Source organism: Pongo abelii, chromosome X (genome assembly GCF_028885655.2).
Source record: "Pongo abelii isolate AG06213 chromosome X, NHGRI_mPonAbe1-v2.0_pri, whole genome shotgun sequence".
In the NCBI taxonomy this organism is placed as follows: domain Eukaryota; kingdom Metazoa; phylum Chordata; class Mammalia; order Primates; family Hominidae; genus Pongo; species Pongo abelii.
The window spans coordinates 136,354,108-136,379,848 of NC_072008.2; the positions used below are offsets into that span (position 1 = coordinate 136,354,108).

The 25,741-nt window shown below is 41.4% G+C and overlaps 2 protein-coding genes across 5 annotated transcripts in view; one reads left to right on the forward strand and one right to left on the reverse strand.

Moving 5' to 3' along the window:
• Positions 1-7,151, forward strand: part of SLC25A14 (solute carrier family 25 member 14) — a 33,150-nt gene extending 25,999 nt beyond the window's left edge. For all 4 annotated transcript variants that reach the window (XM_009235243.3, XM_009235245.3, XM_054545055.1 and 1 more), the window contains 2 exons: positions 5,680-5,760; positions 6,703-7,151. In XM_009235243.3, the coding sequence (XP_009233518.1) occupies positions 5,680-5,760; positions 6,703-6,744 (123 nt within the window). In that variant the 3' untranslated portion in view covers positions 6,745-7,151. The remainder of the gene's footprint in view (positions 1-5,679; positions 5,761-6,702) is intronic.
• A 7,479-nt stretch (positions 7,152-14,630) lies between these two features.
• On the reverse strand, positions 14,631-20,858 carry GPR119 (G protein-coupled receptor 119). The gene is made up of 2 exons (XM_002832098.3): positions 19,620-20,858; positions 14,631-17,734 (listed from the first exon to the last, which is right to left on the reverse strand). The coding sequence occupies exon 1, from the start codon at positions 20,629-20,631 to the stop codon at positions 19,624-19,626; it is 1,008 nt and encodes a 335-aa protein (XP_002832144.1). The 5' UTR covers positions 20,632-20,858; the 3' UTR covers positions 14,631-17,734; positions 19,620-19,623.
• Between the last annotated feature and the right edge of the window lie 4,883 nt (positions 20,859-25,741).

A 25,741-nucleotide genomic window follows, 5' to 3' on the forward strand; every position in this document is an offset into this window, starting at 1 on the left:
TCCCATTTGAATGCTTTAAAATACAGGATACTTTTATTAATAGTATCATGTAGAATTATTGATAGAAAAGACAGTATATCCCCCATTTGCCTACTTCATACAACACAGAGACCCTGCAATAGAAAGCTCAATACTTAAGGAAAAAAGCCTGTATTTTATTTCAGTTCAGGGTTATGCTGTTGTTCACTTTGGCTTTGAAAGTTCCTGCTGTTGTGTTTGTGGGAACTGAATATTCTAAAACTATTACATCATTACTGGTGATATTATTGCTACTGAAAACAAATGGAGGCTAAAATATGATGTAGCCATATGGTTTCTCTCCTGTTATCAGTTTTGTTTAACAACTATTACATATTAGACACCATTTTAGTAGTTAGAGAGAAATTACAGTTGTTACAAAAGTACTATAGGTATACAAACAGATCATCAGTACAGACTGATAAGTGATAAACTCAGAGTTCTCAATTTGGAAGCATTGAGGTAGGCTCCCTGTAGATGGTGGCATCTTGAATAACAATAACTCACATCCACTGAGTGCTTTTTTGTGTGTCAGCAACTGTCCTTATGAGACTTCTGTGTATTTGTTCATTGAATCCTCACCATTACTCCACGAGGTGGACACTGAAGCACTGAAAGATTAAGTAAGCTGCCTAAGATTTCACAGCTACTAAGTGGGAGAACTGGAATTTAAACTCAGATCGTTTGACCTCAAACTGACATTTACCTCTCCACTATGGTGCTTTCCTCATATTGGTGGCTAAGGGTTAGATTATAAAGGATACTGAATGCTATATTGAGGTGCTTGGACTTTTTTTAAACTTGTCAGGGAGCTGTTGAAAGTTTTTAATCAGATTAGCTTTGCATTTTAAATAGATCACTTTGGCTTTGTGGAGACTGGATCTACCACAGTGGTTCCTCATCTTGGGTACACATTGGAATCACTTGGGGGAACTTTCGCAGCTCCCTCCTCTACCTTCGACCAATTAACTCAGAACCTGGGGAGTAAGGTCCAGGTGTCAATATTTTACACTATATCAGGTGACTGCAATGTTCACCCAAGGTTGAAGACTACTAAGGGGATAAGCCTGGAGCTGTGGTTCTTAAAAGTTTAACATGCATCAGAATCATCTGGAGGGCTTGTTAAACTGCAGTTCACTTGGACCCATCTCCAGATTCTGATTTAGTAAGTGTGGAGTGGGACCTGGAAATTTGCATTTTTAACAAATTCCCAGGTAATACTGATGTTGCTAGTCTGGAGACCACACTTTGAGAACCACTGACCTACAGATAGGGAAGCTGATTAGAAGGCTCTTGTAATCTGAGAAAGAGGGGATGAAGGCCTGAACTTGAGCATGATAATGGAGATATAGAAGGTGGGACAGAGTCAAGAAAGAATTAGTTGATAAAGTCAACAGGATTTGATTGACTGGATGTGGAGAGGTGTGGGAGAAAGGAGGTGTCAAAGATAAGTTCTGGGTTTTTGGAGTTGGTGACCAGGTGGTGACATTCATTGACAGAGGCATCACAAGAGGAGCACGTCTTGGGGGAGACATCATAGTTTTGGATACTCAGTTTGATGTGCATGAGGAAAATCCAGTGGATACATTTGGATATTCTAGCCCTGACTCAAGAGAAGGTTAATGGATATAGATAAAAGCCCATGGAGTCATTAGCACACAGGTGGTATATAACTGTGGAGAGAGTTGACCAAGGAGAGTAGGTAGAGGAGTTCACAACCTTTTTGCCTTCCCAGCATACTGGAGTACCATAAAATTCTTCCGCGTAATAATGATTGACTGAGGCAGCAATTCTCAGACCCTGGAAAGTATAGTTTGGCAAAAGCCCCCGTTGGTATTTCTGCATTTGACAATCACTGGTGTAGAGGGAAGAGCACTGGGCCAAGGAAAGAACACTGCAGAATACCAATTTTTATTTATTTATTTATGCCCAGGCTGGAGTGCAATGGCGTGATCTTTGCTCACTGCAACCTCTGCCTCCCGGGTTCAAGCAATTCTCCTGCCTCAGCCTCCTGAGTAGCTGGGATTACAGGTGCCCGCCACTACGCCTGGCTTATTTTTGTTCTTAGTAGAGACAGGGTTGCACCATGTTGGTCAGGCTGGTCTCGAACTCCCAACCTCGTGATCCACCCGCCTCGGCCTCCCAAAGTGTTGGGATTACAGGCGTGAGCCACCGTGCCCTGCCTGGAATACCAATTTTTAAGGTCTTGGCAGATGAGGAACCTAGGAAAGACACCAAAGATGAGGAAACTTAGAGAGTAGTGTCATGGGAGCCAAAGAAGTTAATGAGTTTCAAGAAGGAATGAGTGGTTACTTAATGTCACATGCAATAGCGATCTAATATGATAAGGACTGCAAAGAGTCTGTTGGATTTAATATCTTTTAGAAGGTTTGGTGAATTGGTGTTTGCAAAAGCCAATTGCTATGCATTGAGGAATATGTTTGATCATTCATTCAAGTAATAAAAAAGAAAAAATCAAGCTGACTCTTGAAGAGCCCCCCCCCCACAAAAATGAATGAAATGTTTGTCTTATGTGCTAAGCACTGTTCTAGGTTGTTGAGGATGTATTGGTAAACCAAAATGTCCCTGTGTTTATGACACTTAGATTCTAATAGAAGGAGATAAACACAGAAAGTAATGATAAATAGACAAGTGTAAAGCACTCTTTCAAGAAGATTGGCTAAAAGATTTACTATAAGATTTACTATACAATAATATAGTAATAGCTAATGTTTATTGAATGCTTATTCTGTCACAGGCACTGTACATAGAGTATATCCTTTCACTCTCACAGCGACCTTGTGGAGTAGATATTATCTTTCCCATTTTATAAAGGAAGAAACTTAGGTTCAGAGTAGCTAAGTAATAACTTACACAAGATTACACAGCTAATAAGAGGCAGATCTGAGACTTAATCCACAATCTGTCTGATTCCAAAGTTTGTACTTACAACCACTATGCTGTTCTGAATCTGCAGAAACATGTTTTTATGTTGGTAGTAACCTTTAAGTACTTACATTTGCTCACTGATTTACTCACTTGCTACTAAAAATTTTTAATAGCAGTCATTTTTTAAAATGACTTTGTTCTATTTTGCCATTATATGTAACAGCATCAGACTTTTTTATTTTGTCTATGCTTATCTATAGAAGTTCTTTGTTTTCACACAACTGCCTTATGCCAAAAGGTGCCTCCCAGTTGTCACGTTTTGAAGAAATGGGTCACTGTTTTTGGAAATTTATAAAGATTCAAGCCGGGTGCTGTGGCTTGCATCCTGTAGTCTTAGCTACTCGGGAGGATCGCTTGAGCCAGAGTTTGAGACTGCAGTGAGCTATGTAGTCTTGCCACTGCACTCCAGTCTAGGCGACAGAGCAAGACCATGTTTCTTAATTTAAAAAAAAAATCCAGATGGCTCACAAGAGTGTTAGAGACCCTTACTGTTTTTGTGTTCACCTCTTCAACAAATACTTACGGGAAAATTTCTTGCACCAGACACTGTGTTAGGTGGTGGTGACACAATGGTGAACAAACAAAGCTAGTTTCTGATCTCTTGGAGATTTCATTCTAGTTGAGGGAGACACAATAAACACACAATGCACAGTATAATTTTAGATAGAAATAGATGCTATGCAGAAAATAACAGCATATTGCAATAGTGACTCAGTAGTGGGGAACTACTTCAGCAAGGATGGTCAAGAAAAGCCTCTGAGGAGGTGACATTTGAGCTGAGATCTGAATGATGATGAGTTGGCCATGAGAGCCAGGAGAAAACCATTTCATAAAGAGGGAACAGGTTACTAAAGGCCTGAGTTGGAAATAAGCTGGACATGTTCAAGGGTTAGAAAGAAAGCTAGTGTGGCTGAGTGTGTGGTGAATGAAGGGAGAAACTAGTAGGAAATGAAACTGGAGAGAAAGGCAGCAGCTAAATCATGTAGGATCCTATAGGTCTTTGCAGAGAATTTGTAATTAGAATGAAATCCACCAGGAAGCCATTTGAGAGCTTTAAGCAGGAAATGTTATGCTTTGATTTATAATTTTAAAAGATTGTTCTAGCTTCTAGGTAGAGATTTTAGACCAATTAAAAGTCCATTGTGGTAGTCCAGGTAAGAGATTATGAGATTGGATGGCCTTTCAGAGGTCTCTTGTCATTTAACAGTCTAGGTTCTAGGTTATTCACATCTAGGCTTTATTTGGGGTGATTTTCATAATTTTCCAACATCAGTTTTGGTCTCAGACCTTTACTATTTGCTGAAGATCCATTGGGGGAAACATATTACCGCTATATCTTCATAAATATTGTGCTTATTATTTTACTGTTTGTTCCCAAAAGTAGTAAGGATAATTATCTCTAGTATACTTAATGTACAGGATGGGATAAAGGATATTTACAACTCTGGCTTCTCATATTATTGTCTTATCCAAATATATCATTTTTTTAGAATTGTGGTGGGTTTCACTTCACTATTAGAAAGGCAAAATAACTTTTTTCAATGTCTAACACAATGCCTAACACACTGTAGTTACTTAATAGATATTTGTCCATTATATATGAACCGTTTCTGCTGGCTAAATTCAGCACATGCCACCAAGTTTACAACGTTTATGCATAATTTATCATTTAATTCTCATAACCATGTATATAAGATCCCTGTTGTGTAAAGTAGGAAACCAAAACTCAAAAAACACTTCACATTTTTCTTCATGTAGTCCTCAAAGCATTCACACGAGGTAGGCCATGGCATTATATAGAATTTATAATGATGAAACAGACTCAGAGAAGAATAATGACTTGCCCAACTTCCTATTTTCTTACCCTGCTTTAGTTCTCTTTGTAGCACTGATTTTTGGATATAATATATATCAATTTGTGTATTTGTCAGCCCCACTAGAATGTACACTCCATGAGGGTAGAAACTGCTGTATAGGTTACCTATTGCTGTGTAACAAATTACTCCAAAACTCATTGCCTTAAACCATTTGTTATTTTGCAGTTTCTGTGGGCCAGGGATTGCAAAGCAGCTTAGCTGAGTTGATTCTGGCTTAGGCTGTCTCCTGAGGTTGTAGTTCATATGGAAACTAGGGTTTCTGCCATCTAAAGCCTTGACAGGCTGGGATAGCTGCTTCAGTGATCACTCATGCAGTTGTTGGCTGGAGCCCTCAGTTCCTCACCATGTAGTCCTCTCTTCACGAGATAGCAGATGATTTCCTCTAGAGTGAATGAATCCAAGAGAGAATAAGGCAGATGCTTTATTATATATAAATATATTTTATAATGTAGCAATGGAAGTGACATATGTTCACTACTACCATATTCTGTTGGTGACACAGACCAAATACTATGGGGTGGAGGCTACACAAGGGTACAAATAACTGGAGGTAAGGTTCATTGGGGGCCATCTTGGAGGCTGGCTACCATAGACACTTTTTCTGTCTTGTTTATTAGTATATTCCCAACATCAAGAATGGTGCTTTGCATATGTATGGTAGGTAAATATTTGATTAAGTGGGTGGATGGATTTAGACTACAGATGAATTTAAAATGGACCTTTAGAGAAAAGACTATTCATGGAGCCATAAGTTGCCCTGGGCTGGGAGTGGAAGGTGATGTCAAATGTAGAGAAAGGTGAATTCACTCTGTTTTTGGTTGTATCTTTCCTGCAGATGTGGAAACATGAGGGCTTTTTTGCACTCTATAAAGGATTTTGGCCAAACTGGCTTCGGCTTGGACCCTGGAACATCATTGTATCCTTTGAGAGAATGAAAGCAAGTGCTTCAAGTTCCCAGATAATTCTAGGCTATGGGAAGGAAAATTTGATTATTAAAGCCTTTTAGGTTAGTGAGAAACTCAAGCATCCCATTGGTGACCCTTGAGAATCAAATTAAGTAGAGAAACAGCTTTCAGTTGGAGGCTAATACAAACTAAAGGGGATAGAAAAGATAGGTCAAACTTTACTCTTTAAAACAAAATGACAACAAACACAGCTAATCTGGAAGGGGCTATGAAGTTTTTAGAAACCCTGATGGAAGAAGCCTACAGGAAAGTCCATGCTGAGGTGGTTCAGATTTCCTACCCCTAACTATAGGACCAAAATAGCTGGGAAATAAAAACAGGACAGAAGACATTCATGGGGTGAAGGAATCCACAGCCAAGTAGGCTTCTTTCTTCATGGGTGAATCTGTCTCCTTCAGTTGTGTTTGAGTGCCTCCTAAGTGCAGAGCCATGTATTGGATACTGTGTGTGGTGTTGTGTGTATAATGGTAAGCACCACAGGGTTGGAAAGTAATTCCCTGCCCTTGTGGGGTCTGTAGACAGAGAGAGGGTTTCTTGTTCCCTCTTGGAATCACTCCGATCATCTAATTATCTGTCGTCACTGATGTTCTTGGTTACTGTGTGTGTGTGTGTGCGTGTGTGTATGTGTGTGTTTGTCGTGTTTCCCCCTGAAGACTATAAATATATTAGAGTTTTACTCTGTTTATGTTGTTCGATGCCAGTGATCTAAATGGGCACATGGTAGGCACTCAACGCATGCTCGATTTGACAGGTGGTGTTTTAAAAAAGATTTTAAAGCAAATGCAGCTTAGAATAGCATAGACTACCTTAATTTAAGAGAATGCAATGCTGATTTTAGAACTAGCTTTGGCTTTCAATATCAACCTGGTGATCTTCCTTGACTTACTCCTCAGTTTTTTATTACATACGAGCAGCTAAAGAGGCTTCAAATCTAAGAACTGAATTATATGTGAGCCCAGCCCTGCCAGCCTTTCTACTCCTTTTCCCTTTTCCCGTGTTCTAATGTATTTTGACAATGTTGTAAGTGTTTACCAAGCCGTTGGTCTCCTAAGGGCCTCCTGATGGAAGAACAGTGGGGTGGTCCAAAGTTATTTCTATGTTTGTGTTACCATGTTAACTTTTCCCCGAGAGAAAGTGTTAACATTGAGACTCTGGCCCCAGATTGGTATCTTCTATGAAGATGGATACTGATGGGTGATGTTGAAAATGGCCTGCTTTCCAAATGTGGTTAAATGTAATTGGTTAGCCCCAGACTTGGGCTAGAGCAGAAGGCATAGGCCAGGGTGGTTATTGCTATATGTGTTACAGACCTCGGTTCTCATTAAAGTATTTATTGGCAGAATCACTTTGGCTTTGTCTTCATTTACTATTTTCTCCTTTGCCAACTCTTGAAGTTACATTCTCCAGAGAGTAATAAAGAGAAGATAACTATGAAATTGAGACTGGACTCTTAAAGTGTACTTTTATGAGACAAGGATGAGTGCATTGTGCTTTCCCACTGCCATTCATTGTCATAATGCCACTGCTAAACGTTGGGCAGGTGGTTCTTTCTTAAACATGAATAAACAAGCAAGTGGCTCATTTGGAAGTTTCTACAGGTAAAAAGCTAAAAAAAAGGCTTAAAATAGAAGCCTGTTCCCAGGGTTCTAATCATCTTACAGGTACAAAGTTCTGGCTACTTTTTTTGTGCTGGAACAGAGCCTGGCTCATTGTAGGCACTCAAATATTTGTGGAATTAATGGTTCTTCATCTTTATCCATTCATTAATTTGTTCAACATTTATTATGTATCTATTATGTCTAGGACTATAAAATGACTAAGACATAGTGTCTGTTTTCAAGCTCACATTATAGGGGAAGAACAGATTTGTAAGTAAATAATTACAGTAGGACCTAACTACTATGTGAGAGATGAACAAAATGCTGTGTGGGAGCACAGAGGAGGAACAGCCTTACCTAGAGGATTTGCCAAAGGCTTCATAGCAGAAATGACACTCGAGGTGAGACAGAGGAAGAGTCTATGTCACCATGAGGATAAGGCATTATACATTTTGACAAATGTGTAATATGTATCTATCATTATAGAATCATATAGAATGGTTTCACTGCCCTAAAAATCCTCTATGTTCCTCTTATTCATTCCTTCCTCTCCCCTAACCTCTGGCAACCACTGAGGCTTTTTACTGTCTCCATGGTTTTGCCTTTTCCAGAATGTCATATAGTTGGAATCATACTTTTCAGATTGGCTTTTTTTTTTAACTTACTTATATGCATTTAAGTTTCCTCCATGTCTTTTCGTGGCTTGATAGCTCATTTCTTTTTAGCACTGAATAATACTCCATTGTCTGGATGTACCAGTTTATTCATTCACCCACTGAAGGACATCTTGGTTGCTTCTAAGTTTTGACAATTATGAATCAAACTGCTATAAATATTTGTGTGTAGGTTTTTGTGTAGACATTTTCAACTCATTTAGGTAAATATAATACCAAGGAGCACAATTGCTAGATGGTACGGTTAGAGAATGTTTAGTTTTTTAGGAAACTGCCAAACTGTCTTGTGAAGTGGCTGCACCATTTTGCATTCCCAACAGCAATGAATGAGAGCTATTGTTGCTCCACATCTTCTCCAGCTTTTGGTGCTGTCATCGGTTTGGATTTTGGCCCTTCTGATAGGTGTGTAGTGGTATCTCATTGTTTATATTATTATTATTTATTATTATTATACGTTAAGTTTTAGGGTACATGTGCACAATGTGCAGGTTAGTTACATATGTATACATGTGCCATGCTGGTGTGCTGCACCCACTAACTCGTCATCTAGCATTAGGTATATCTCCCAGTGCTATCCCTCCCCCCTCCCCCCACCCCACAACAGTCCCCAGACTGTGATGTTCCCCTTCCTGTGTCCATGTGTTCTCATTGTTCAGTTCCCACCTATGAGTGAGAATATGCGGTGTTTGGTTTTTTGTCTTTGCGATAGTTTACTGAGAATGATGATTTCCAATTTCATCCATGTCCTTACAAAGGACATGAACTCATCATTTTTTATGGCTGCATAGTATTCCATGGTGTATATGTGCCACATTTTCTTAATCCAGTCTATCATTGTTGGACATTTGGGTTGGTTCCAAGTCTTTGCTATTGTGAATAGTGCCGCAATAAACATACGCGTGCATGTGTCTTTATAGCAGCATGATTTACAGTCCTTTGGGTATATACCCAGTAATGGGATGGCTGGGTCAAATGGTATTTCTAGTTCTAGATCCCTGAGGAATCACCACACTGACTTCCACAATGGTTGAACTAGTTTACAGTCCCACCAACAGTGTAAAAGTGTTCCTGTTTCTCCACATCCTCTCCAGCATACCAAAACAGAGATATAGATCAATGGAACAGAACACAGCCCTCAGAAATAATGCCGCATATCTACAACTATCTGATCTTTGACAAACCTGAGAAAAACAAGCAATGGGGAAAGGATTCGCTATTTAATAAATGGTGCTGGGAAAACTGGCTAGCCATATGTAGAAAGCTGAAACTGGATCCCTTCCTTACACCTTATAGAAAAATCAATTCAAGATGGATTAAAGACTTAAACGTTAGACCTAAAACCATAAAAACCCTAGAAGAAAACCTAGGCATTACCATTCAGGACATAGGCACGGGCAAGGACTTCATGTCTAAAACACCAAAAGCAATGGCAACAAAAGCCAAAATTGACAAATGGGATCTAATTAAACTCAAGAGCTTCTGCACAGCAAAAGAAACTACCATCAGAGTGAACAGGCAACCTACAAAATGGGAGAAAATTTTCGCAACCTACTCATCTGACAAAGGGCTAATATCCAGAATCTACAATGAACTCAAACAAATTTACAAGAAAAAAACAACCCCATCAAAAAGTGGGCAAAGGATATGAACAGACACTTCTCAAAAGAAGACATTTATGCAGCCAAAAACATGAAAAAATGCTCACCATCACTGGCCATCAGAGAAATGCAAATCAAAACCACAATGAGATACCATCTCACACCAGTTAGAATGGCAATCATTATATTATTTTTTTAAAAAAACATTTACTATATCCATCAGATACCCTACTCATCCCCAAATTAGCAAAAGGGAACACATTTTTTTTTTCACAATAGTACAGGCTGAAAATAGTTTCTTTTTTTGTTGCCCAGGCTGGAGTACAGTGGCGTGATCTCGGCTCACTGCAACCTCTGCCTCCTGGGTTCAAGCGATTCTCCTGCTTCAGCCTCCTGAGTAGCTGGGATTACAGGCGCCTGCCACCACGCCTGGCTAATTTTTTTTTGTATTTTCAGTAGAGATGGTGTTTCACTATGCTGACCAGGCTGGTCTCGAACTCCTGACCTCAGTTGATCCGTCTGCCTCAGCCTCCAAAGTCCTGGGACTACAGGTGTGAGCCACTACGCCCGGCCTGAAAATAGTTTCTTGAAGGATTTATATATATTGCAAAATGGCTTTAGTTCACCTCAACCTAAATATTATTCCTTCAGAAAAAACTTCCAGTGATTTCCTCTCCCCCAATGTAAATAACTTTCCTCATTATAATTTCATATACCACATATCAGAATTTATATCTATGTACTATATGTGTGTGATTATTTCACTAATTTCTGTATCTCGCATCATTTGGGGCTCCATGAAAATAGGGATTATGTCAGTTTTGTTCACTACTGGGTTCTCAGTGCTTTATACAGTTATGTGCACTTAGTACACATTTGTTAAGTGAGTAAATGAACTGGTCTGTATCCAAAGGATCTGATTAAATGCCTAAAACATAGGAAAGGTTCAACAAATACTGTGGAATTTAAATTGAATTAAATTAATTTGATTAACTGGGTGTGGTGGCCTGTAATCCCAGCTACTAGGGAGGCTGAGGCAGGAGAATCTCTTGAACCTGGGAGGCAGAGGTTGCAGTGAGCTACAATGGTGCCACTGCACTCCAGCCTGGATGACAGAGCAAAACCCCGTCTCAAAAATAAAATAAAATAAATTTTGAATTATTAGGAAAATGGCTGTAAGCTAAGGATTACTAAAGGTATGACCAAGTAGCAGGGCAGTGTTTTCCATGGTTTTAGTACCATATATCTCCTGGTGACTTCCAAATATACATCCTCAGCCTATACTTCTCCCCTGAACTCCATATTTCTATGTCGCACTGCTTATTCTACATCACTCTTAAAGTCTAATAGGCACAAGTTGGGCTCAGTGGCAGACATCTGTAGCCCCAGCTACTCAGGAGGCAGAGGCAGGAGGATCACTTGAGCCCAGGAGCTTAAGGCCAGCCTGGACAACATAACAAGACCCTGTCTCTAAAAAATAAAGTCTGAAAGACACTTCACAAAACAAAATTCTGGATTTGCCCCTAAAAACCCTTTTAGTGGCTCAGGCCTTGAAGTAATCCTTGACTCTGCTTGCTCTCTTCCACAACCCACATCCTTTCCCCTAGGAAGTCATATTTGAAGGGATAAAATGATAACCAAAATCTGTAGGTTGTAAGATGCGAAAACTTTCCACTTTTTTCCCCTTTTTTTGAGAGGCTGGAGAATGAAGCAACCCAGATAATAATAGCTAATTAATAATTAGCTTAATAATTGTTAGCTATTAATAATAGGTAATACAGAGTGTGGGTTTTATTATGTGCCAGGTACTGTTTAAGTATATTGTGTTTATACTCTGTCTACATCCTTACAACCAGCCCTATGAGAGTAGGTACAATTCTCCTTTTTCAGATGAGAAACTGAGGCACAGAAAGGTGAAATACTTCTGCCTCTAAAACATGGCAGAGTCAGGATTCTAGCCCAGGCAGTCTGGCTCATGATCCCATACTTACAATCACTATGCTTGAGGTGTACTGACTTAACCTTGTCCAGAGTCACTTAAAGTTTATGGCAGGTGAGCAGTAAAGAATATTGATTTCATTAATTCCCCTATCTTTATAGCGCCCTGGGAGAAAGAAGGTCAATAGTTTTTGTGGTTGGTCACTCTTTATCACTTAACAGTAACACTGGATTAAGATTATTTTCCTGGAGACCTGTGACTGCAAATACATCATTTCCCCTTTCTCCACTTTCTCCCGCTTCTCCCTCTTCCGTTTGTTGGCCTTTCTTCTCTGTGACCTCCTTCATCACTTCTCCACTCCCTTCTTCCTCCAGTCTGAGGACAGTTCACTAGGGGTAGCACAACAGTGTTCAAAAAGAGGGTCTTGCAGTCAGAGATGGCACACCAGAACAACATGAACTTGTTCCTGTTGTATGTAAGACCATTTGTTGAAGAATGTGGAATTATTGATACAGATGCCACTAGTTTGAAATTTAGTAATTTGGACATGGGGCTAGGCTTTCCACTCTTTCTCCTCCAATGGAAAGAAGAATTTTGTTACACTTATAAACAAATTTATAGGAGGAAGGATTACTATGAACCTGATTATAAATTAAATCTCTATTCACCAAAGCATGTCACTTAAGGGGTAATATTTTAATTAGCCTAATCTAGTCAGGATATTGCATATAGGTTAAAGTAATAAAATTGCTGGGTATTAAAAAATAAATATCTTCATGTCTTCTCAAAATGGCCATTTCTCTCTCTCTCTCTATATATATATACGTATATATGTATATATACATATATGTATATGTATATGTATACGTATATGTATATATACGTACATATATATGTATATATGTGTGTGTGTGTGTGTATATATATATATATATATTTTTTTTTTTAGATGGAGTCTCCCTCTGTCACCCAGGCTGGAGTGCAGTGGTGCAATCTTGGCTCACTGCACCCTCTGCCTCCCGGGTTCAAGTGATTCTCCTGTCTCACTCAGCCTCTCAAGTAGCTGGGATTACAGGCATGCGCCACCACACTCGGCTAATTTTTGTATTTTTAGTAGAGACGGGGTTTCACTATGTTGGCCAGGCTGGTCTCAAACTCCTGACCTCAGGTGATCCACCCACCTCACCCTCCAAAAGTGCTAGGATTACAGGCGTGAGCCACCACACCCGGCCAATAATTTTTATTTCTGAGGTTTCACTATTAAAGGATATTTCTTCTCTCTATTCAGTGTCTCAGCATCAGAATTCAGTTATATTTTGGGCTGTGCTTTACTTACCATAAACACTTCATGCATCCTTGTCTCTCCCATTTATTTTGTAAATAAGAAAAACCATTTAACACTTTCATTGTATAAGATTACTAAGGGACCTAGCAATATTAAAGTGGTGGTTGGAATTTTGGATAAGAAATGTTTGGATTATGAGTCTGTTTTTCATATTTGAAATAATCTCAGAGCCATTCAGCTACAATTTCTTAGTTTTCTCACCTTTTTTTTTTAACTACTTCTGAGATGATATGATACCCATTTGCTTTTCTATAGGAAATGCTTTCATATTTGTTAATGGCTCAATGGACACATCTGCAAAAATACTAAGGAGGGGTTGGTGGGTAAAAGCACATTGAACAGTTTTGTTATACAGCATGGCATTTTACTGGGCCTGTGACTGTTATCTCAGCAAGCTTATCAGCTTTTTAGTGCCTTAATGTCAACACAATTGAGACAGAACTGGAACTGATAGGGATGTATCATGGTAAATGGGAACTGTGATTCAATCATGGGATTGTTGGGCAACATACACCAAATAAAAACAAACCTAAGCAGATGAAGAGAGCCCCTCAGGCTCTTGGCCCTACGGGGTTTTAGTTTCCCCAGTGCTTAGTAGCAACTGAATCCCGTCTGCCCCATTGTGTACAAGGCGTTTTGAAAGAAACAGGAACTGCTTTGTGCATTAAAACAGACTCTTAGGCTCTTAGCAGCTGCATCAGTCGTTTCTAGGACTCCTCATGAGAGGGCTCTTTGAGCCCAGTGGCTGATTATGGTCCCAACAGCTTGTAAATGCAGGGAACATATGGCTGAGTAGTAGCATGTTAAGCTCTCATGCACTTTACCCTGCCATGGTTGATCCATTAGGTGAAGCATATCTTGCCCTTTCAGCAAACTGCAAGACTATGGCTTCAAGTCTTCATTCAGCAGATTCAAGAACGGTTTCCTAGCTCTGCGTGAAAATGTTTTCTTATTCTCATGTCTATTTAGCATTTTATGGAGCAACTACGTCTGAAAATTTTAAGAGCCAAAACACTGAAATCGATATCTGGATATCACACTGCACTGTATTGATGGAGTTGTACTCTGTGAGAGGCATTCTTAAACTACTGTGTTCTGTTAGTTCAGATTTCTGAATTTGCAGAAGGCAGATGAACCCCAGCAGTAGGCCATATCAAAAAGTTTCCTTTTGTAAAAAAAAAAAAAAAAAAAAAAAAAGCAACTGGTTAACTTCCTCAGTATGGTTTATTCTTTCAGGAAGCTGTGTGCTTTTATCTCTTTGGGATGTTCCTATCAGTGTGGTCTGTTCATTTATGGCTCACTTATGACTTCTCTTAGCAGGTGTCTCAGGGAAATACTACACTTCAAGAAATGCCAGCACAAATGTGAATCAAAATTCTTGGCCCGGTGCAGTGGCTCATGCCTGTAATCCCAGCACTTTGGGAGGCCAAGGTGGGCGGATCACGAGGTCAGGAGTTCAAGACCAGTCTGGCCAATATGGTGAAACACCATCTCTACTAAAAAATACAAAAAATTAGCTGGGCGTGGTGGTGTGTGCCTGTAGTCACAGCTACGCAGGAGACTGAGGCAGGCGAATCGCTTGAACCTGAGAGGTGGAGGTTGCAGTGAGCCGAGATCGTGCCACTGCACTCCAGCCTGGGCAACAAAGTGAGACTCCATCTAAAAAAAAATACTTATAAATATTTAATGCTCCTTGATCTAGTAATACTGCTTGGTGAATTTATCCTAAGGAATGGGACAGAGACATGCCAATGATTTATACACAGGGATATTTATCATGCTATTATAACAGAAATTAGAAATAACCTAAGTTTTAGCACAGCTATAGGGAAATAGTTAAAGTATTATGCCATTTGTTGAAAAAACATGCAACCATTACAAGTTGTGTTTTTGAAAAAGACTTGATGACATAGGAAAATATACACAATATAATGTTAAGTGAAAAAAACAGATGAAGGAGAATAACAGTGGTCATCTCTGGATAGTATAATTATGGGTATCTTTGTGATTTCCTATGTTTGCAAAATTTTTTTAATGAACAAAAGTTGTTTTTATAATCGTAAAAGAAATAGTAAACATCATTTATATATCAATTTATACCTTTAGAAGATATCCCAGCAAAGCTGGGGCAATTTTAGCACATAGCTCTCAATGTTTGTGAGATAGGTAAGTGGATGGACAGATGAATGAATGAATGACGATTGGCATTTGTAGGCAACATCATTGAATTTATAAGATTGCAGAAATAACAAGTGAAGATTTTTTAATTAAAAGGAGAAAATTCCAGACCTGTCAGCAGTTTGAAGGATGACGTGGAAAATACTGAAGGGGCCACAGAATTGAGTGGCTGACAGTAGCCAAGGAGTTGTGGTCTGTCATTGGGTCCATTGCTATTCTTGTTTTTGCTGATTCGATGTGTGTCCTTAAGTATCTTGTGCCTGCTGTTTTCACTGGTCTCTACTCAGTTTGGCCAGTGACTGAGCATGGTGGGAATTAAATCAAGGTCATGAGTTCAATTCCCATTTGAACCAGTTAACACTTCTCCTTCTAGGGAGAAGATATCCCAAGGCTATCTCTGGCTGACACTGGACATATGGACAAGCAGGAGTGTGTTGGTCAGGGCAACCTGCCTCTAACACTTGTGAAACCACTTAAAACACCTCTGCACAGAGGCATATAGTATCCTTATGTTCTTTGAGAATAGTCCTCTGAAATTGAGGTGTTGATATATATAACCTTTCCTACCTAAGGAATTAATATAAAACTTAGTCATGTTACAATTTTAATTACAAATTCAGCCTGGTGCAGCGGCTTCCTCCTGTAATCACAGCACATTGAAAGGCTGAGGTGGGAGGATCACTCAAGACTATCATGAACAACATAGGGAGACCCTGTCTCTACAAAATATAAATAAATTAGCTGGGCATGGTGGCATGTGCCTGTGGTCCCAGTTACTCAGGAAGCTGAGGTGAGAGGATTGCTTGAGTCTGGGAAGTTGAAGCTACAGTGAGCCATGATCGCACCACTGCACTCCAGCCTGGGTGATGAGCGAGACCCTGTCTCTTAAAACAAAAACACCACAAATTCACAGTAAGCTGTTCATGGAAATAATAAATGGGACTGATTGGCCTACATTGCATTCTACAAGGTATTAATATCTGGGATGTTTTGATCACCTTGCTGAACGGAATCTGGCTTCTTGGTAAGCCTATCAGGAAACAACATCAGATGTATGAATGAAATCTAAACGTTTCCAGTACATTCCCTTATCTGTGAAGGAGCCTGCATCAAAGAAAGCCATTAGACTTTTGTGTAGCATCCTGTATCTCTGCTTTTGGTGGCTTATTAAACACAGTGTTGTTGCTATTGTTGTTGTTGTTGTTTTGAGATGGAGTCTCACTCTGTCGCCCAGGCTGGAGTGCAGTGGCGCGATCTCGGCTCACTGCAACCTCTGCCGCCCAGGTTCAAGCGATTCTCCCGCCTTAGCCTCTTGAGTAGCTGGGATTACAGGCGCCTGCCATCGTGCCCGGCTAATTTTTGTATTTTTAGTAGAGACAGGGTTTCACCATATTGGTCAGGCTGGTCTTGAACCCCTGACCTCGTGATCCACCTGCCTCAGTCTCCCAACATGCTGGGATTACAGGCGTAAGCCACTGTGCCCAGCCAAACACAGTGTTTTTAATTGTGATTACTCTTAAATCCAATTACCATACTAGTGCCCGTGCCTTGTTTGTATCTGCTCTGTCTTGATACTGCTAAGGTATTAGATTTATTGTTTGTCTTTTTCAACCTGAATCACCTCTCATCACTCATTTTTAAAAATCTTATTCAGGGGTTGAGGAATTTACAGTTCTGAGTCCAATTGTCCTTGTCCTATATGTCACAATATCTGAATATGAGGGACTCCCTTAAATGGGTCAACTGACTGTTTAGTTCAGGGTGTTTAAAGAAGAGGAAGAGAACTGACATTTTTGAGCACTAACAATGTGCTGTAGTTTACTAGATATTTACATATACATTATCTCAGTTAATCTTCAATATAACCATGTAAAGTAGGCATCATTACCCCAGTTTGATGAATGAGAGATCTAGTTTGAGAATTTAAATGACTGAATCATCATTTGAACACTGGTCTGTTGGATTTCAAGATCTGTGATTTTTCCACTGCACATACTGACTCCCAGGGGTAGCAGAGTTTCTTAGATTGAACCTAATAACACACTGATCACCTGGCCTCCCCTCCCCTCCTGCTTTTCTGTACTTAAAAAAATATATATATTTTATTTTTAATTGACAAATAATTGTATATATTACATGGGGTACAATGTGATGTTGATATATGTTTAAAATGTGGAATGATTAAATCAGGCTAATTTACTTTTTTTTTTTTTCTAAAAGGACCTTGGCTTCAGAATTAACTTTAATTTCCATTCCACTTTGCTTATATTACCTTGGCAAGATCAGTCCTTTGTAGCAAGGCCAGGATTTAAGCTTTGAACCACCAGTAAGGAGGGCATTGGTTTGACCCTGCTTTCAATTTTGTCCAAAATCCAGTTATTCGTATTTTACCTAGTTCCCAGTAACTCACAATACAATCCAAGAATGTGCCTTATTGCTGGCCTGGTACTTGCCAGATGCTCAGCATTTCAAGGCATATTGGGTTCCATCATCCACTTGAGAGTCAAAAAGTTCTTCAGTTGTAGGAACACGATGCTTGCTATGGTGAAAGCAAGCATGTTTCTCCTCTGGGCCAGACTGGTAAGGAAAGCGACTGCAAAAAATTTACCAAAAGTGGGTTGATGTGTATGTAGTAGAATAGATCAATGAGAAACAGACCATTTGGGCTGAAGAAGATATAGGGTGAAGGTAGGGAGAAGGAAATTTTCAAGAGTAGGGAAACTGAAAGGGATAATCATTATCCTCTGAATGACTGAGGAAAGAAAGCTGGGCGTTAATCTAAGACTAAGGGGAATTAAGAAAATCCAAGTGCAAAGCATAGTGGTGTGGTGACATCCTTTGAAAGGAGGGTGGCTGGATTCCATCCAGGTCTAAACATTATAATTTGTGATTAGAATGAAAAATTTCAAGGGCCTCTTGGAATTAGCCATTACACGTTGGATTCAAATGCATCCTCAGGTCATTAATTTAGGGATATTGAGGGATTAACCAACCTAAGGTTGGTACCTAATTTGGTACCTAATTCAGTACCAAATCCTAGGCAAGTTAATCCATACTGTTTTGGTTTCTTCTTGCCCTCTTTTGTTGTCAACTCGGCAGCTTTCTGGGGCAATATTACAGTTTAAGGTCTTGAGAGCCAAACTCTCTAGCAATCCACTGTGGAGATCAGGAGGTTTTGGAGAGGGTTACAGGGAAACTCAGAAAGGCAGAGAGTGGTTCCTGAGTGTCTTCGCCATTCAGTTCTTGATTTTTTTGCTGCCAGGTTGCCCAGAGGGAAACTGAGCATAGTTCCCATCTGCCAACCTTGTCATTTTCTGTACCCCACAGAAAGGAGGATGAGGCACCTGCTCCTCAGCTGGTCTCCTGTGCAACAGTTTCTTAGGAAAATGCAAAATTGGGAGTAAGTGGAAGGAGCCCTGAGGAGCAAAGTGGCTCCAGTCTGGAGAGCTTGGCTGTGCCTGCCTTGGTACCCACATTTTTTCTCTCTCTCTTGCCTCCCAGTGCCTCAGAATTTGTGATCCAGCATTGTCATCAGCAAGTAGCCACAAGTGACATATGAGGCCATCTTAAGGGAAGGGGCAGCAGAGAGTTAAAAGGTGGTGGATTGGGACCGGTAACAGCAGAAATAATCACAAGATAGTGTTTCTTTGGGAAATAGCCTATTTTAAACATCATGAGGTGTGCGAAAAGACAAGCTTTAGAGGAATTGAGGTTTCTGCCTTTTAGGCACATTCACCATATAAGATCTCTGATTAATATCAGTAAGGGCAGGAGGAGGAGGGACTCCTTACCTTGCCAAAGCAATTACTGTAGTAAGTCACTATAGTAAACACTTAAAAATAACAGAACCTCATTTCTCTAGTGCTTTTCAGTATGGGGGCCACTAGCCACATGTGGCTACTGAATTTGAAATATGGCTAGTTTAAATTGAGATGTTTTGTAAGGGCAAAATACACACCAGATCTCAAGGACTTAGTATGAAAAAAAAAACCAGCATAATTTTTATATTGATGACATGTTGAAAACAATATATTGGTTACATTGGGATAAATAAAATATTAGTTTTGCCTGTTTCTTTTTACTTTTATAACACGGTTACTAGAACATGTAAAATTATGCGTGTGGCTCACATTATATTTCTGTTGGACAGTGCTGCTCTGGTATACTCAAAAACAGAATTTGATCTATAAGCATCTTTTTAGCAGTACATTTCTTGCTTTAAGTAAGTGTACCTGTACACCAGAGACAGGCTCATTTCAAAAGAAGGACAGGGAGGAGTGGCGATTTGAAAATGGGGAAACTGATTATAGAAGAAAGTCAGGACCCTGCCTCAGTTACCTCTCAGTCTGGGGGTAGGGGATGCTGGGACAGGGGTCAATTGCCTGAAGCAAGTGCTCTCATCCCCCTAGCTCCTGCTGATCTAGTTGGGGCTCCAGAGTGGGGAGGAGAAAGGCACTTTGAAACTTCTCTGCCCTTACCGTCTTAGCCATCAAACTCTGAGCTGGAGATAGTGACGATGTGACAGGAACTTTCCCTGGGCCTCTCTGGGCCACCATTCCTGGCCGAGAGAAAGAGGAGGAATGAGGTGAGCACCTTCTTCACTCCTAGGGCCATGTGGTAGAGCTGCAGTCGCACCTCCTTCTGCCAATAGGCATAGATGAGTGGGTTGAGCAGGGAGTTGCCCACGCCGAGCAGCCACAGGTACCGTTCCAGCACTAGGTAGAGGTGACACTCCTGGCAGGCCACCTGCACAATGCCAGTGATAAGGAAGGGGGTCCAGGATAGAGTGAAGCTCCCAATGAGAACAGACACAGTACGGAGAGCTTTGAAGTCGCTGGGAGTCCGTGGGGGTCGATAACCTCCAGCCATGGCTCCTGCATGTTCCATCTTTCGGATCTGCTGGCTGTGCATGGAGGCAATCTTGAGCATGTCGCAGTAGAAGAAGACAAAGAGGAGCATGGCTGGGAAGAAGCCAACGCAGGAGAGGGTCAGCACGAAGTGAGGGTGAAATACAGCAAAGAAGCTGCATTGACCTTTGTAGGCAGTCTGCTGGAACATGGGGATTCCGAGTGGGAGGAAGCCAATGAGGTAAGACACTAACCACAGCCCGGCAATGCAGGCCCCGGCCACGAACCCACTCATGATCTTCAAGTAGCGGAAGGGCTGCTTGATGGCAAGGTACCTGTCAAAGGTGATCAGCATGACCGTGAGGACAGAGGCAGCTGCGGAGGAAGTGACAAATGCCATCCGCAGGCTGCACAGGGTCTTCTGTGTGGGCCGAGAAGGGCTAGAGAGCTGGTCTGTGAGTAGGCCAGAGATGGCCACACCAATCAAGGTGTCAGCCACAGCCAGATTCAAGGTGAAGCAGAGATTGACACCATCATTCTTGTGGATCAACAGCAGCACAGCCACAGCCACTAGTGTGTTAGTAGCAATGATGAGGGAGGCCAGGACAGCAAGGATCACTCCAAATGAGAAAGATGATTCCATGTCTCGAAGTGGCAGGACTTCACTTACCAGGGCATGCTGTCTCTCCAGCTGAAATTCTCATGGGCCAGGGGAAGAGGAGCTGTGGGTTCAGAGCTACAGCACGATTCTGGCCTTCACTGGCAGTCCAGGCTGGCAGGTCGCCATCTTTGGGATCCTACAGGTCATGAAGAATTACTCACCCTCTCTTTTCAGTCCTCAGCCTCCTGCCTCTCCAGCTCTCTAAAGGCAGCAACTTCAGTATAGACCTCCCCCTGGGCCCTGAACAAGTCCCTCCCCCTCCAACAACCAAGTTACTAGACAACTCCCAAGTACCTGTACATGCTGTCTCACCAGGCCCTCTCCCTTCACTGGTGCTTCAGGGATTCTGGAGGGACAGGGACATTCATCAGGTCTCCTGTCTGTCAAAAGATATAATTGACTCCAATCATACTTTTTTCTTCCTCCATACCTTGACATTAAATTTCTACTTTTCTTCCAAAACCTCGAGTACCAGCTTAAATAATTAATCTCAGCTTAATTAAGCTTTTTCTTAATAACTAATTCTCAATTACTATTATGAATTGCTTTTAATCAAGCAAGATGCTCATAATCAGTTGAAGTGGGAAGTGAGGGCAGGTGAGCTTTTTGAGGGTCCCCAGCATACTTTCAGGAGTGCTACCACACATTTAAGCTGTTTCTTAGCTTTTGCTTCCTAGCGCCTCAAATTCTAATTCTCTTAAGTAGGGCGTGCTGTTCCCCCGTTTCTCATCCCTAGGATCTCAGTTGAGGATTCAGGACAGGAAAAACAGGGCCAAAAACTGTTAACAGCTGTCATTCAGTTTAGAGCCCATTCGCCACCTCACACTGCTGTCTCTCAAGTATACTCGTTGATTGTTTCTGCAGCATGTTGGGCCAGGCCTGGTCAGTAAGTAGTGGCTGCTGGGCTTGCCTTTCTTAATCCTACAGACCTGAGGTATCTCTGCGGGAGGAGAAGAGGAGATGAGCTGCATTCTGGGAAGTGTCTGCTTGATGTTTGGCTATGGAATTTTCCATTTTCCAGGAATAGGAACGTGGGGGCGGTTGGGGGGGGAGGTTAGACCAAAGGGCGACTGTGTTGCTGAAGCAGGTAAGATGCACTCCGGAGGGGCAGCTGCATAAGTCACTCCTGTTTTAGGATGTGTATCCATTTGCTTGGGTACATTAGAACTACCCTTTCGCCTGCCACTCTCATCTTGGATACCAAGAAGAGAGGGGTGGGGAGAAGAGTGGTTAGAAGCTTATTTACTCAGTTCAGGTGAGAGCACAAATGGGAAAGGTTACTGTTCGAAGTGAGGGAATAGAGAGCAAGGTGCAGAGTTGGACGCAAATATATTCCAGGATGTTTTGACAGTCTGAGAGGGCCTTTGGCAGATGTCTCTCCTAAAAAAGGATCAGAAAGACAGTGTTGTGGGGATTCAGTATTCTAGTTGCCATCCTGAAAACAGTTCTTATTCTTTGGTACGTCCATTAGGAGATTGATTCCAGTTGCTTAGAACCTAGCCTAATTTTATACCTGGACCTAAGGTGTGCTTGGGTTTCCCCAGCTCTTGACTCCACGGAGTCAAGTTAGCCCTTTTCAAACCCATGTTCAAACTATAGAGTGTATCAGAATCACCTGGAAGGTGTCTTAAAACCCAGGTTATTGGGCCCTACTCCCAGAGTTTCAGGTCATTGGTGAGTCTGAGAATCTGCATTTCTTTCTTTCTTTTCTTTTTCTTTCTCTCTTTTTTTTTTTTTTTTGAGAAGGAGTTTCGCTCTTGTCGTCCAGGCTGGAGTGCAATGGTGTGATCTCAGCCCACTGCAACCTCCACCTCCCAGGTTCAAGCAATTCTCCTGCCTCAGCCTCCCGAGTAGCTGGGATTACAGGTGTGCAGCCACCACGCCCAGCTAATTTTGTATTTTTAGTAGGGACAGGGTTTCACCGTGTTGGCCAGGCTGGTCTTGAACTCCTGGCCTCAGGTGACCCACCTGTCTCGGCCTCCCAAAGTGTTGGGATTACAGGCGTGAGCCACCGTGCCCAGCCAGAATCTGCATTTCTAACAAGTTCCCAGATACTGCTGTTACTTGCTGAGGGACCACACTTTGAGAAGCACTGCTCTAGTGCAATGGTTCTTACCCTTAGCCGTGCATTGGAATCACCTGGTGATTCCAAAAAATACTGCTGTTTGGGCCACACACCAGGAGATTCTAACATAATTATTCTGGGTGGTACCTGTGCAATGGGAGTTTTAAAAGTTCCTTGGGTGATTCTAATATTCAGCCAGGATTGAGAACCACTGTCCTTGGTTTCCTCATGTGTAACATGGGGACAGTCATAGTTATATCACAAGGTTGTGAGGATGATAAAATGAGGTATGATATGGGCAAAGGTTTCATGACTAAAACACCAAAAGCAATGGCAACAAAAGCCAGAATTGACAAATGGGATCTAATTAAACTAAAGAGCTTCTGCACAGTAAAAGAAACTATCATCAGGGTGAACAGGCAACCTACAAAATGGGAGAACATTTTTACAATCTATTCATCTGACAAAGGGCTAATATCCAGAATCTACAAGGAACTTCAACAAATTTACAAGAAAAAAACAACCCCATCAAAAAGTGGGTGAAGGATATGAACAGACACTTTTCAAAAGAAGACATTTATACAGCCAACAAACATATGAAAAAATGCTCATCATCACTGGTCATTAGAGAAATGCAAATCAAAACCACAATGAGATACCATCTCAAGCCAGTTAGAATGGCAATCATTAAAAAGTCAGGAAACAACAGATGCTGGAGAGGATGTGGAGAAATAGGAATGCTTTTACACTGTTGGTGGGAGTGTAAATTAGTTCTGCCATTGTGGAAGACAGTGTGGTGATTCCTCAAGGATCTAGAACCAGAAATACCATTTGATCCAGCAATCCCATTACTGGGTATATACCCAAAGGATTGTAAATCATTCTACTATAAAAACACATGGACACATATGTTTATTGCAGCACTATTCACAATAGCAAAGACTTGGAACCAACCGAAATGCCCATCAATGATAGACTGGATAAAGAAAATGTGGCACATATGCATCATGGAATACTATGCAGCCATAAAAAAGAATGAGTTCATGTCCTTTGCAGGGACTTGGATGAAGTTGGAAGCCATCATTCTCAGTAAACTAACATAGGAACAGAAAACCAAACACCACATGTTCTCACTCATAAGTGGGAGCTGAACAATGATAAGAACATATGGGCACAGGGAGGGGAACATCACACACCAGGGGCCTGTTGGGCGGGTGGGGGGCAAGGGAAGGGATAGCATTAGGAGAAACGCCTAATGTAGATGACGGATTGATGGGTGCAGCAAACCACCATGGCACATGTATACCTATGTAACAAACCTGCACGTTCTGCACGTGTATTCCAGAACTTAAAGTATAATAAAAATAAATAAAAATAAATTTTTTAAAATGAGGTATGATAGTTATGAAAATGCTTCATAAAGTGTAAAATGTTACACGGGTATCCAGTGTCTTCTAGTCTCTGCTAATCAAATTAACACATTGTTAATCAAAGTGTGTATCAGAAGCATTGTTATGACCTGAGAGCTTGTTAGAAATGCAGAAGCTCGGCCAGGTGCACTGGCTCACGCCTGTAATCCCAGCACTTTGGGAGGCTGAGGCGGGCAGATCACCTGAGGTCAGGAGTTCAAGACCAGCCTGGCCAACATGGCGAAACCCCGTCTCTACTAAAAATATGAAAATGAGCTGGGTGTGGTGATGGGCGTCTGTAATCCCAGCTACTCGGGAGGCTGAGGCAGGAGAATGGCTTGAACTTGGGAGGCGGAGGTTGCGGTGAGCCAAGATCGTGCCACTGCACTCCAGCCTGGGTGATAGAGTGATACTATGTCTCAAAAAAAAAAAAAAGAAAGAAAGAAAGAAAGAAGAAATGCAGAATCTCAGGTCTTATTCAAGACCTAGTGAAGCAGTCTGCAGTTTAACAAGATCTCCAGGTGATCTGCATGCACATTTATCTTTGCCTCTCTCCTACTCTCAGGTGTCTAGCTCTATTAGTTTTCTTTTGCTGCTGTAATGAACTACCACAAACTGACTTAACACGAATGTAGTATCTTACAATTATCAAGGTCAGAAGTCCAAAGTGGGTCTTACAGGGCTGAAGTCAAGGTGTCAGCTGAGCTGCGTTCCTTCGGGAGGCTCTAGGGAAGAGTCCATTTCCTTAACTTTTTCAGCTCTCAGAGGCTGCTTGCACTCCTAGGCTCCTGGACACATCACTCCATGGTCACGTCTTCTTCTCTGACCTTCCTGTTTCCCCCTTTTTTTTTTTTTTTTTTTTTGGGGGACAAAGTCTCACTCTGTCACCCAGACTGGAGTGCAGTGGCACCATCTTGGCTCACCACAACCTCCGCCTCCTGGGTTCAAGCGATTCTCCTGCCTCAGCCTCCTGAGTAGCTGGGATTAGAGGCATGTGCCACCACGCCCAGCTAATTTTTTTGTATTTTTAGTAGAGACGGGGTTTCACCATGTTGGTCAGTCTGGTCTCGAACTCCTGACCTCGTGATCAGCCTGCCGTGGGCTCCCAAAGTGCTGGGATTACAGACATGAGCCACCACACCCGGCCCCGTTTCCCTTTTTAAAGGACCCTTGCGATGACATTGGGTCCACCTGGACAATCCAGGATAGCTCCTCCATTTCAGGATCCTTAACTTAATCACATCTGCAAGTACCTTTTGCCACGTGAAGTCACATATTCACAGGTTCCTAAGATTAAGACACGGACATCTGTGTTGGGGGACATTTTTCTACCTACCACACTGGTATTCTCTGCTGCACGGATCTCTTCCGTCCCAAACCCCCCTTCAACAGTCTGCCATTGGGACCAGGCTCCTGGGAGAGGAGCTCTAGGAAGGTAGCTAGGATAAGCCAGGCCTAATTTCTCATGGTGCCTAGATCAGCCATCTGCCTGTGATGATTTAGCTGCATCTTGCCTAAGGACAAAGGTGTAGCGACATTTAATAAATACCTCTTCCTGAATGACTAGACTGGTACATATATTACTATAAAATATGTACAGCAGTGTGAAAAGAATGGG